Consider the following 12019-nt stretch of genomic DNA (forward strand, 5'->3'; position numbering starts at 1 on the left):
CGCATGTGGCAGAGAAAAGACAGCACAAGAACTCTGCCCTCACAACAGTGAACTTGCTCAGAGGCAACCTGAATCCTAATGGGTGGACTTAGAGTGAGCCCACTCCTGGCTTTGCATGCTGGTCGAGGTTCTAAGGTTGGTAATTTAATTCGCTTCTAGAGTTTTGATGATGACTATGCTGATTTTGAGACCAAAATTCAAGATCTGGATAGGAGACTGGCCACCATCTTCTGCCAAGGGTTTGATGACTGCAATTCTATTGAGTCCAGTGCAAAGGTAGGTGCAGGCGAGGAGTGTGCCCTGACTGAGGATTCGTCACACCAGCTCCATGATGCTGAGAACGGTTGTTCAGTCGCTTTGTTGTGTCCAATTCTTTGTGACCCCATGGACTGTAGCACGCCAGGCCTCCCTGTCCATCCCCAACTCCCAGAGCTTACTCAAACTCATGTCCATTGAGTCAGTGATGCCATCCAACCATCTCATCCTCTGTCATCCCCTTCTCCTCCCGCCTTCAATCTTTCCCAGCATCAGGCTGTTTTCCACTGAGTCAGTTCTTCACATCAGGTGGCCAAAGTATTGGAGTTTCAGCATCAGTCCTTCTAGTGAACGGTTGTAGAATCGGTCTAATCATGCAGTCTGGAGATTGTAGGTGAAGAGCCAGGCCCAGAAAGGACAGGAGCCTTTCCCAGTGCCTTAGAGTCAGCAGTCGGCACCTTGAGTAGCTTCTGAGGGGGTCTTCCTGTTACATTTCATCTTAGGAAAGTGAGCATGGGGTTATTGTACTGAGTCCTGTTCTCCATTTGTCCTTCTTTGATTCAGTTCCCTCATTACTTATATAAGGAGCAGAAGTTAGAGGCAGAGTTGCTCTAAAAAATAAAACGCATCCACATTTTGAGCCGCTGAGCCACACTGACTTTCTTAACATTTGAGATCTGAGAATACACAGTATTACGTGTATATACACAAAATAGTGTGTGTATACACATAATACACGGTATTATGACTGGGAGTCATTTCTGGGTGGTGGGGTGATGGCTAATATTTTTCTGTCCTCTGTGTACTTTTCTCCTATTTCCAGGTTGTGCGGGTAAGGTGTATAGCACTTCTACAGTTAGAAAAAGGAAATGCTTATGAAAACATTAAAAAAAAAAAACAGATTGCAGAAAAGCACTAAAGCTCCTAGAGACCCTCAGTTTGAAAGAGAAACCCAAACGGCCGATACTCACATAGGTTGTTGATTTGGCCTTGCAAATGATCAGGAAAGTGCAAGTTAAAACCTTTGTCTCTGGTCAAACAAACTGGCTGGAACTGTGAGGAGCTGGACACTCGTCCCCTCTGCTGGTTGGTGCACCCCACCCACAGGACCCCTCAGCAGCGGGCACATGGCAGGGGCACATGGAGACAGGCTCCTGGACCTTCCCGGTCCCAAGTTCACGAGGTAGCCAGTGTTTGGTGCCGACATGCCAGGATGTTCCTTTGACTTTTGAATATTTCTAAAGTGAAAATGCTTGAGGATTTGAAGCTCTGCAAGTGTAACGATCAATTAAGTCTTGGATGGAGTCGGTGCTTCAGGCAAAATATCAATGAATGCAAATTAATACAGAGCCTCTGTGCGGTTCCCTTCTCTGAACACCCTTCCCCTTGGAGCCGCCTCGGGCACCTCCTCGGAGAGGTCCCCCTCACCACCTCCTCCCGGCAGGAGCCCTCCCCGCGCCGCCATTGCCGACACTGACCTGATTGGTTTTCCTTCTTCGTGCTTGGCTCTCCCTGGCATCCGTTGTGTACTGATCTCTTCATGTCTGTCGGCCTCTCAACTAGAATATAAGGCAGGTGCTTGGTTCGGGTTGACGCAGAACCAAGCCCAGTGCAAAGCCAGGCTTTCCTGGTGGAGGGAGCTGGCCCCCGCTGAGGCGGTGGAGCTGCTACCCTGCTGCCTCCCTGGCAGACCTCAGGCGGGAACCAGAGGCTGTTAGCCCCAGGGCGACCCAAGTGCAAAGGGTCCCGAGTAAGGTTGCCGGCCAGTGCTTCCACATGGAAATGCCGGTCCTCCCCAGTGGTGGGGTCTCCGGAATGAAGACGTTGCTGGAGCTGATGGACTGCGGCACCGGTTAGCCCTTCTTGCCTGTGGTGGGGATGGCACGCCCCCAGGCCTCTCGGGGGCTGGGTACCACCTTGTGCCGTCTTTCGGTGATGGGGAAGGAGGTGGGTTGAGGTATCCATGCTAAGTTGCCAGAGACCATAGGTGCCCCCTCGGAGAGGAGGAGCTGGCCAAGGAGGAACTCTGGGTGGCACATGCGGGCCTGAAGGCCACTCCCTGGGTGTTTTCACAGGCACTTCTCCACTCCACCTTGGCCTAAATCGGCTCTGTAATCCGCAAGAGAAAGTCCTTTTCAGACACGTGACTTTGTGTTATATTAGAAAGAAAATAAGTCAGGAAGACTCTCGTAAACCATTCCTGTCTCTATCTGCTCATCTTCCTTCCCACACTGAAGATCATTTTCTTCCCATTTGACAACCCTCCGCTCTAATTAGGACAGGCCCTTGGGGTGCCCTCCCGCCCATCCGCTTGACCCCCTGCGTGTTCCCAAGCTGCTAGGATGCTATTTCTCACTGTCAGTAATTCACACGCAGCTGGGAAGGTTCTAGAGCAATTTTCCACACAACCTCCTCCTGGCAGAAAATGAAATTAACCTCCTTCCCAGAAGCCAGGGGCCAGAAAACATGTGAGCGTGAAATAAAGGGAAGAGGGGGAGGAAAAAAGTCAAGAGGGTTGTCAAGCAATAGAATGTGCTTTTCCCAATTGCTCTGTGTCAGGTTTCAGAGACACAACACTGGTGACCTCATGTGTGGGGACCCCCCCCCAACTGCAGGGAGTAGCGGTTAGCAACTCGGGGTCACAATGTCTTCCCGGGAGTCAGTGGCTGCTCTCGTTGACTTTCAGGGACCTAAAAATCTCTCCTGCTTTCTCAGCAGCAGCTATTCCACCCTTTCCCCGAAAGGCCACTTTTGGGCACAGTGGTCTTAGTTTTCATACTGAAAACTAGGGCAAATCTGAGATTTGGGTCCAGGCCTTCAGGGTCCAAGGGCTCAGGCAGGCTTGGGCACTTGTCCCCTGGTGACCCCTGGCTGGCTGGGAGCTTCCCGAACGTCCGGCACGTGTCACTGTCCAGCCCACATGGCCACTCTCTGCGGGCTGCAGTAAGGGCCCCTCCCCCAGTGCTTAGCCCCAGCCCCCGCTGCCTCCAGGCCTCCCACCACTGCGAGAGGAGTTTTTAAGAAACCCGCCTCTATGTCCCAACTTGAGCCACCCTCTGATGCCAGCCAAGACCGCAACCAAGACACCCAGATGATCCTCCCTTATTCTCTTCTATGAGCTTTTGTTTAGTGAAAGCGAGTGAGTAGCATTCGCAGACCCTCAGTGTGATGAGCCCGCTACGTGCAATGTGCTCAGGCATGGTTACTGCCCTCAGAGCGAGGTGACGACCCCTGCAGGAATAATCAGGTCAGGGTGCTTGGGCTGACAGACCATGGGCACCTGAGCTGTCCCAGCTCCTTGAGGACTCCATCAGCCCATGCTTGAACCTCTGGTGTCATGGCCTGTGAATGTGCCAAGCTTTCCCTGTAATCTCTGCAAAGCCCAAGGGCTGAGTGCTCCCTGGAAGTCAGCACTTCCTGCCCTGGGCACCCACACGGTGTCTGAACCCCATCCCCACTGCCACCTCCACCCGGTCAACCCAAGGCTGAGCATGGGGCCCTTGGTTGGTGGATTGAACTGAGTCTGCTAGAGAGAAGTGTTGAGGTGCAGACCCCTAGGACCTGTGAATTATTGAAAATAGGGTCTCTGCAGATGTAATTGAGATGTTCTTTGAGGGCCTCCTGCTGGTCTCCTGTGCCTTAATTCAGTGAGCCTGGGGTCTGTCAGAAGAAGAGGAGAGACACAGGGCCAGACGTGCACAGGGAAGGCTCCATGACAAAGTTGGCAGAGTGTCGAGTGATGGGTCTACAAGCCGAGGATTGCTGGCCACCCAGGGACTCTCCCCTGGAGCCTTCAGAGGGAGCACAGCTCTATCCACCTTAATTAAGACTTGTTGCCTCCAGGCTGCAAGAGAATTAAGTCTGCTGTTGAAGCTTCCCAATTCACAGTGCTCTGTGATGACAGTCCCGGGACGCTCCTATGGGCTCCTCCCCACACTAGCGTTTGGCGAGTTTAGTGGTTCGGGAACCCCACATAGTGTAAGACAAGCCTCCTCCTCACCTCTTTTCCCCCAGAGCACTTTTTAGAGCAAAACAAGCCTCCAGAGTGGTTTCTCTTGCCTGGGTGGGTCCTTGAGCATCAGTGGTCTTCCCAGTAGTTCTTGTGACAAAGATATTTCTCAATCCCGTTGTAGCGCAAGCCCTGGTTATATAAATAGCTGCTTTTCTCCCCCAATTTTTTAAAGTGGCATTTCTTAACTGTTTAAATCTTCTTTGCCCAAACCCCGATTTCTCCTGGTCCTGGAATAAATTTTTCCTAGACCTTGGACCTAGTTTGTACTGTTGGTTTATAAGCTGAGTACATGGGGACCCAGCATACATCAAGTTGGAAATCACAGAAGCAGCTGGTTAGCCAGTTGCTACACAGAGAAAACTTGCTGGTGTTGAAGGCGCGTGTCTTCCTACTTCTGAAGGCTGACTGCACAGAGTGTCCAAGCCGTGGGTGATGCCAGGCATGGGGGAGGAGATGGGCCCCCCCAGGCAAAGGAGGCTCTCTTGTTTCTCTCCAGCTTCTGCACATGTATGGGGGCCTCTTGGAACGGCCTCTGATTCTCGCTGAGGTGGTGCCCAGGTACTCGGTCATGCTGGAGCTGTTTGACACTGAGCTGGATAACACCAAGATCCTGTATGACGCCCAGATCGCGGCCTCAGCAGACGGCAACATCCCCCCCATCCACAAAAACATGCCCCCGGTGGCCGGGCAGCTCAAGTGGAGCCTGGAGCTGCAGGAGAGGCTGGAGGCTCCAATGAGGGACCTCAGGCACATCGACCACCCGTGAGTGATGGCCCCGGGCCGGCAGCGCTCCTCCATGGCCACGAGAAGTGGGCTCAGGTGCTCTGTCCGCACTCGGAGGCAGGCCCACGCCTCCCATCGGCCCAGCCTTTCCTTCCCAGGGCACGGTCCCAGAAGAGACCCCAAGAATGCATGCCCCCTACTCTGAATAGCTGGCCAGAGCAGGGAGTTGGCCACTGTCACTTGTGTTTGGCAGAGTCTGGAAGGCAGGTGGAGGAGCAGGAGAGCTCACAGCAGAATGAGAGGGGCTGTCGGCTTGGGGACAGGAGGAGGGTGTCCTGTGTGTTTGTTTGGAAGGCATATCTGGCTCTCTGGTTGGTCCTAAGTTGGAAGAGAAGAGAGGAATTAGGGAAGCTGGAGGTTATCAATCAAGTCATGGCCATTCGGGGCCAATATTACAAGGGTTAGCATTTGACCTTCTGGATTAGATGCTACCTACAAAGGGCATCATCCATTTGTATGTTCAGGGTCTCAGCCTGGAAGAAACGAGAGAGCTGGCTGGCAGCTGCAACACCCCGAGGTCTGGAAGCCTCGGTTGGGGTGCCAGTGAGGCCCGGTGGGAGACAGTACCTGACCCTCCCCCTAACTCTGATTCCAGGGTCATGTCCAGCGTGGAGGCCAAGCTAATCTACCAGAAATATGATGAGATGATGGAGCTGCTGAGAAGCTACCGCGAGAGGATCTACCAGCAGTGGGTGGCGGGGGTGGACAAGGACTGCCACTTCAACCTGGGGCAGCCCCTGATCCAGCGGGACCCTGTCACCAACCTCATCCGTGTCAACTTCAGCAAAGCGGTGGGTGTCGTCTGCTTCCTCACGGGGCAAGCCCATGCGGCTGAGGCTCACCCCCTCCTCCCGACAGCACAATTCTGTGGGGTTGACGTTTATGTCACATTCACCCTAAAGCTTTATTATTGAAGTGTTGCTTGAAGTGTGCCTGGGATATGTTTAAGATATGAGATAATCTTAGCATCCTTGAATATAGCTTGAATGAGTGTACTATTTTAAAGCTGGGCCACGTTTCATAGGGTCCCAAGAGGAACCATCATCTTGAGAATTTTTTTTAAGAAGTCTTTGCAGGATCTGAATGAATAAGCCCCCTGGTTAAGCTGGGGATGCTGGAGGGAATCCACGCCATCTGGGTCTGAAACTGGATGGTTAGCCATGTGCCAGGGCAGAAGTGGGAGCAGCCCAGGCCTCCACAAGCACAGCCCCACACGAGTGTGTCAGCCTTGATCGTGAAGTCAGCAGTGATTTCAGCAAGGCAGGGACCCCACACATGACTTTCCCTCTGAAACCGTCTCTTCCATTAACATCCATTCTTTCTTTCAACAAACATTTACTAAGCACTTACTTTGTGTATGTGCTTGGGATAAACTAGCAAACCAACAAGGATCTCGGTCCTTCTGGAGCTTGCCTCCTACAGAGCGGGAAGGGCAGGGATTGGGAGGGGGCAGGAGTTGGTGGAAGGGCCAGGAGAAGAAGGGGAGGGAGCAATAAACTAGCGTAACAGGTAACACACGAGGAGGTGGTGATTGTACCTCAAAGAGAGGAGAGGGGCAGGTACGGGGGTCATGGGCTGAGCCGGAGGAAGGGGGCATCCTGATCCTGCCAGCAGAGCTTGTCCCCCAGGTGGGCCTCCCCCCCAGCTCCCCCTGGGGGCTGCAGAAGCCTCCCAGGGACAGACCCAGACATGTGCTGCCAAATGCGTGCTGTGCGACCTGACCGCTTCTGTCCTCCTCTTCACTCGCCTCAGTTGGTGGCAGTGCTGAGAGAGGTCAAGTACCTGAACTTCCAGCAACAGAAGGACATCCCCAGGAGCGCCGAGAACCTGTTCTCCCAGTACGAAACCTTCCGGAAGTTTGTGGGCAACTTGGAGCTCATTGTTGGCTGGTACAACGAGGTGAGCTGGCGCCACACTGTTTTTCTGTTCGCCGCGTTTGGGGGGTTTCGTTTAGGACAAAGGTGTACAAGCCCCATGTGGAGTAGAATGGAGTACGTTTCCGTGAATGCGAGTGGGTGGAACCTCCCTCTGGGTGAATCCCTGTCCCTGCCTTCTCCACCTCCTAGAGTCGCCCACATTCCTGGGCTGGAGGCCACTTCACACCACCTGCAGATCACAACACCCCCACTTCTGTTGTCACCCTGCCTTCTCATTTGTTTTTATTGGCTCCCTCTTATAAGGACCTTGCCATCCAGTTGGACCCACCTGACATCAAGGTCCTTAACGGAATCACACCGCAAACCCTCTTTTGCCAGAGGCGACGTGACATAGTATCACAGGTCCTGGGAATTAGGAAGTGGCCGTCTTTGGGGGCCATTATTCAGCCTACCATAGATGCCTCATCCAAAAGGGGCCAGTGAGTTTCTCTCTCCTTGAACCCTGGGAATTTGGTTTTTTAGAATATTTATTTATGTCTGGCTGTACTGGGTCGTCGTTGTTGTGCATGTGCTTCCTCTCGTTGTGGCGTGCAGGCTTCTCGTTGCAGTGGCTTCTCTTGTTGCAGAGCATGGGCTCTAGGTCCGTGGCCTTCAGCGGTTGCAGCACGTGGGCTCCACAGTTGTGGCTCATGGGCTTAGTCGCCCCGTGGCATGTGGGATCTTCCCTGACCGGGATCAAACTTGTGTCCGCTGCATTGGCAGGCAGATTCTTAACCACTAGATCAGCTGGGAAGCCCAAACCCTGGGAATTTGGAATTGGGTCCCAGCCTCATTTACCACTGGAGTCTCGGGGCAGCAGAAAAACCAGAGCGAGGAGAAACTCGGGCTGCAGAAGGAAGGGAGCAGACGACCAGAGAGGCCCCGAGAGTGGCCTGTGAGCCATGAAATCCCAGGGCCTGCCTTAAGTGCATGTCCTTGAATTAGTTTCCTCCAGAATAAACTTTCTTCAGGCTCAGAGAAGGCCATGTTCATCCATTCCCTAGAATGTGCCCCCAGCCATGGCATTTAGGAAAAATGGAAGCCTTAGAGAGGCAGTCACATGGAAAAATGTTCATGGGTTACTTTCAGTGCAAGAGTCCTTTGGGTTTTTTTTTTTTTTTTTTTTACAATGATGCAATCAGAAACAAACAAAAAATATCCAACAAATATTAATTAGAATAAAACAGAAAACTATCTTCCACTTCTGTATTTCCAAACAAACCCCAACCAAGCACATGCTGGGGAAGCATGTTAGCTTCAGCAGTGAATGACATTGTTCAAATAAAAATGTTAGACAAGAATGGACAAATGTTAGGCAGTGTTAGACAGGACCTGGAGCTAAGTGTCTGCAATGACCCTTATTATTGATACTGGCTCCCCTCTCTGGTTATGATACCTGGGGTCCCTTAGATCAGAAGTCACCAACCTCCAGGATCTAATGCCTGATGATCTGAGGTGCAGTTGATGTAATAATAGTAGAAATAAAGTGAGCAGGAAATGTAAAGCGCTTGAATCATCCCAAAACCATTTCCCTGATCCCCGTCAATGGAAAAATTGTCTTCCACAAAACCGGTCCCTGGTGCTGAAAAGGCTGGGGATACTGCCTTTAAATGCACTTCTTATTCTTAACGTACTTTCTGTTGTCGAGAGAGACCCCAGGCCCCCAGACTGCTAATATCCATTAATATCTGAGCTAGGCAAGAGTGGAGGTGAAGCTTTAATCTGCTGGGGATGGGGTGAGGGGGCTGTCTGGGAAAAATGCCCTAAAGATGTGTATTTATAACATAGCTGTTGAAAAGTACTAAACAGGACATATTGAGGGGATCTCGTCACCGTCAGCTTTGCTCACTCTGGGCAATCACAAGAGGGTAATAATATTTAGCTCTTGCCTGGGCTATTGGTGTAACTGTTTAATATCCAAAGGTTGATAAATGGAATCAGAATTTCACATTGACTCACTTTATAATTCTGTCAGTGCTCTCTTTCACTTCTGTCTGCTTTCCACTGGTAATAGCCATTAAGCTCTATTTCTCTGCCCATTCTGTACCTTTTCTAGGAGTTAATTGTTTGAAAAGGAGAACATGGGTGGGGAGGGGGCACCATTTAAAGTACTAAGTATATGTCAAGGGTTATTGTGAAAGGCAAATAGCGTCTAACATGCAATTTAATTTCTATGTACATTCCTCACTTTATAGAATAGACCTATCCTTGAAAACCTTACATGTTAATCAAAATGTTACCAGATAGGACAATATTCTGAAGCACAAATGGTGTTTATTTATTTAAAAGAATAATTTATATTTAAAAAACTGCGTACACCCTCCGACTGTTTTTCTATTCTGTGAATTGATGCTTTCAAGCGTCACATGGATTTCTTAGCTTGGGGCAGACCCAGATCGAGCCTGTGTGAAACCTCCCCTGCAGTTCACTCTGATGCTTTAACTAGTGGAACGGCTTCTCCACAAATCCTGGACTTTCTCTGTATAATCACATTTAAAACCTTAGATCACGGCCCAGGCGATGTTCTGAGAAATGCCCCAGAAACGTCCCAGTTACCAGTGTGTATCCCTCTGATTTCCTTTTTTATGACTCTAAGCTTCCCTGGTGATTGAGTGGCAGAGAATCCACCTACAATGCAGGAGACTCGGGTTCTCTCCCTGGGTTGGGAAGATCCCCTGGAGGAGGGCGTGGCAACCCACTCCAGTATTCTCACCTGGAGAATCCCATGGACAGAGGCGCGTGGCGGGCTACAGTCACAGAGTCATAAAGAGTTGGACATGTCTGAAGCAACTGGGCAGATGCCAGATTTTTTAAGTTTTGGATTTTACATACACGTTGTCTTTGCGTTCGTGAATTTCCTCCGCTTTTTATCCCGTAACAGAAGGGATTAAGAGCTAAGCATATACAAAAACCCTTGATGATAAAAAAAAAAAAATAATTTTAAAAGTTGGAATCTCCTGAACTTTGTACACATAATTCCCAGTTAAATCACACTAACAGTAGCTGGTTTGGTTGGTATTGAGTAATAAACACCCTTACCAGGAGATGATTTTAAATCTGCATGCATGTGGCTGGGAAGACCCAGAGGGATGGGATGGGGAGGGAGGTGGGAAGGGAGGATCAGGATGGGGAACACATGTAAATCCATGGCTGATCCATGTCAATGTATGGCAAAACCCACTACAATATTGTAAAGTAATTAACCTCCAACTAATAAAGTAAATGAAAATAAATAAATAAATAAATCTGCGTGCATTTCAGAACAAATGCCCTGAAACTGTAGCCCTTGTTTTGCAGATAAAGACCACCATGAAGGACGTAGAATTTCCACTGATAAAGTCAGAATTGAAAGCAATCGATGTCAAATTATTGAACGCTGAGACGACACTGTTCTGGAATGGCGAAGGTGTGAAGGCAATATTCGGGTTCAACGGGTCCAACCCGTCAGGCATCTGGAGTTCTTGTGGAATCAGTGATCCGCCCATTTGGGGATGGGGAGGTCCTGATTCTGAAGGAACAAGCGATGTATGTTACCCCTCAGCGCTGCCTTTCTGGAAGTTCTCCACCATTTCCTCTGCTTCAGGCTCCAGAGAGACAGAAGGACTTGCCCAGAGCTGCGTCACAGTAATGATTGTCAAGTCAGCCTTTGCTAAATCGTGCCTTTTGTAAGATCCCTTCATGCTTCTCTCTCAGGGGTGTTTGAATATATTCAAGAGATGCGAGAAATTCTACACAACTTGCAGAACAGAATACAAAAAGCAAAGCAAAACGTAGAGGGGATTTCCCAGGCCATGAAGGTGAGTAAGCCTTCAGAGCACGGTGTGCGGGTGCGTGCAAGGCCGCTTCAGTCACGTCCGACTCTGCCACCCTGTGGACCACAGCCCAGCAGGCTCCTCTGTGCATGGGCTTCTCCAGGCAGGAATACTGGAGTGCATGGCTGTGCCCTCCTCCAAAGGATCTCCCCCACCCAGGGATCAAACCCGAGGCTCTGATGTCTCCTGCACTGGCAGGAGGGTTCTTTACCACTAGTGCCACCTGGGAAGCCCCAGAGTGGGGCTTAAATAGGGACGTGGGAGTCCTGGGGAACCGGGACCCTTGGAGATGCTCACGTAAAGTGCCCAGGGCAGCAGGGACCTGCTGGGTGAGGCTCAGGGCCACAGAACAGTGACATCAGGGTGGCCCCAGGGCAGAAAAGCCCCAGGTCCCTCTGCAGAGTTCCATTCCATTCGGTTCTGTCGAGCTCAGCAAATGTGGGGAGCAGCGCCCTCAGCCAGGCGGATACCAGGAATGACGGTGGGGTCAGGGAAGAGGCACTAAGACTCAGCCCTGCTGGGAACATGTTCATCATTCAATGCAGAGCAGCATGAGTCCTTTCTCTCAAGCCCGATCCAGAAAACTGGGGGACAGCCTTCCCTGGCACCCCCCCAACATGGTCTGTCATCAAGGCCTAAATCTGCAAACACCTGCAGATTTATATAATCTGTTCATTAGAAAGCATCTCATCTGTGTTGAGACACCTTTGGCTTATCTCGGTATGAAACACTTTCCTGCATTATAGTTCACATTCATTTCATCACCACCCACTTAGATGTAACTCAATAAATTGTAGGTAAAAGCTGCTGCTCACCCCACATTTTTTCTGATTCTTTTTTCTGATTCAGTTTTTATTTGACTGGACCATTTCCTCAAGTCATTGCCTCAGAAAGGATGTGTTGATGACCTGCTTTCTGAGTCCTTGCTTGTCCAAAGTTCTTTCTTTGAATCTCACCCAGCTTGTCCAAGTAAAGGAATTTTTGATATGGTTCTTTTCTTTCAATAGTCTAGAAAGATCTCTATTTTCATCTGCTCTGGCCGCCATAGCAAAGGACCAGAGACTGGGCAGCTTACACAAGCAGAAATTTATTGTTTCACAGTCCTGAAGGCGAGAAGTTCAAGATCAAGGTGCCAGTAGGCTTGGTTCCTCCTGAGGCCTATCTCCTGGGCATGTAGATGGCTGTCTTCTCCCTGTGTCCTCTCTAGTTCAGTTCAGTTCACTGAACTCAGTCGTGTCTGA

At 50.4% G+C, this 12019-nt stretch overlaps 1 protein-coding gene across 1 annotated transcript in view; it reads left to right on the forward strand.

Annotated features, from left to right (window-relative positions):
• The window catches only part of DNAH17 (dynein axonemal heavy chain 17), a 94082-nt gene that overhangs the window by 7044 nt on the left and 75019 nt on the right, over positions 1–12019 (forward strand). The window contains exons 10-15 of the mRNA XM_043905345.1: positions 160–276; positions 4764–5029; positions 5646–5841; positions 6803–6949; positions 10264–10372; positions 10660–10763. Of these exons, the coding sequence (XP_043761280.1) occupies positions 160–276; positions 4764–5029; positions 5646–5841; positions 6803–6949; positions 10264–10372; positions 10660–10763 (939 nt within the window). The remainder of the gene's footprint in view (positions 1–159; positions 277–4763; positions 5030–5645; positions 5842–6802; positions 6950–10263; positions 10373–10659; positions 10764–12019) is intronic.

This window comes from Cervus elaphus, chromosome 5 (genome assembly GCF_910594005.1).
Source record: "Cervus elaphus chromosome 5, mCerEla1.1, whole genome shotgun sequence".
Classification (NCBI taxonomy): domain Eukaryota; kingdom Metazoa; phylum Chordata; class Mammalia; order Artiodactyla; family Cervidae; genus Cervus; species Cervus elaphus.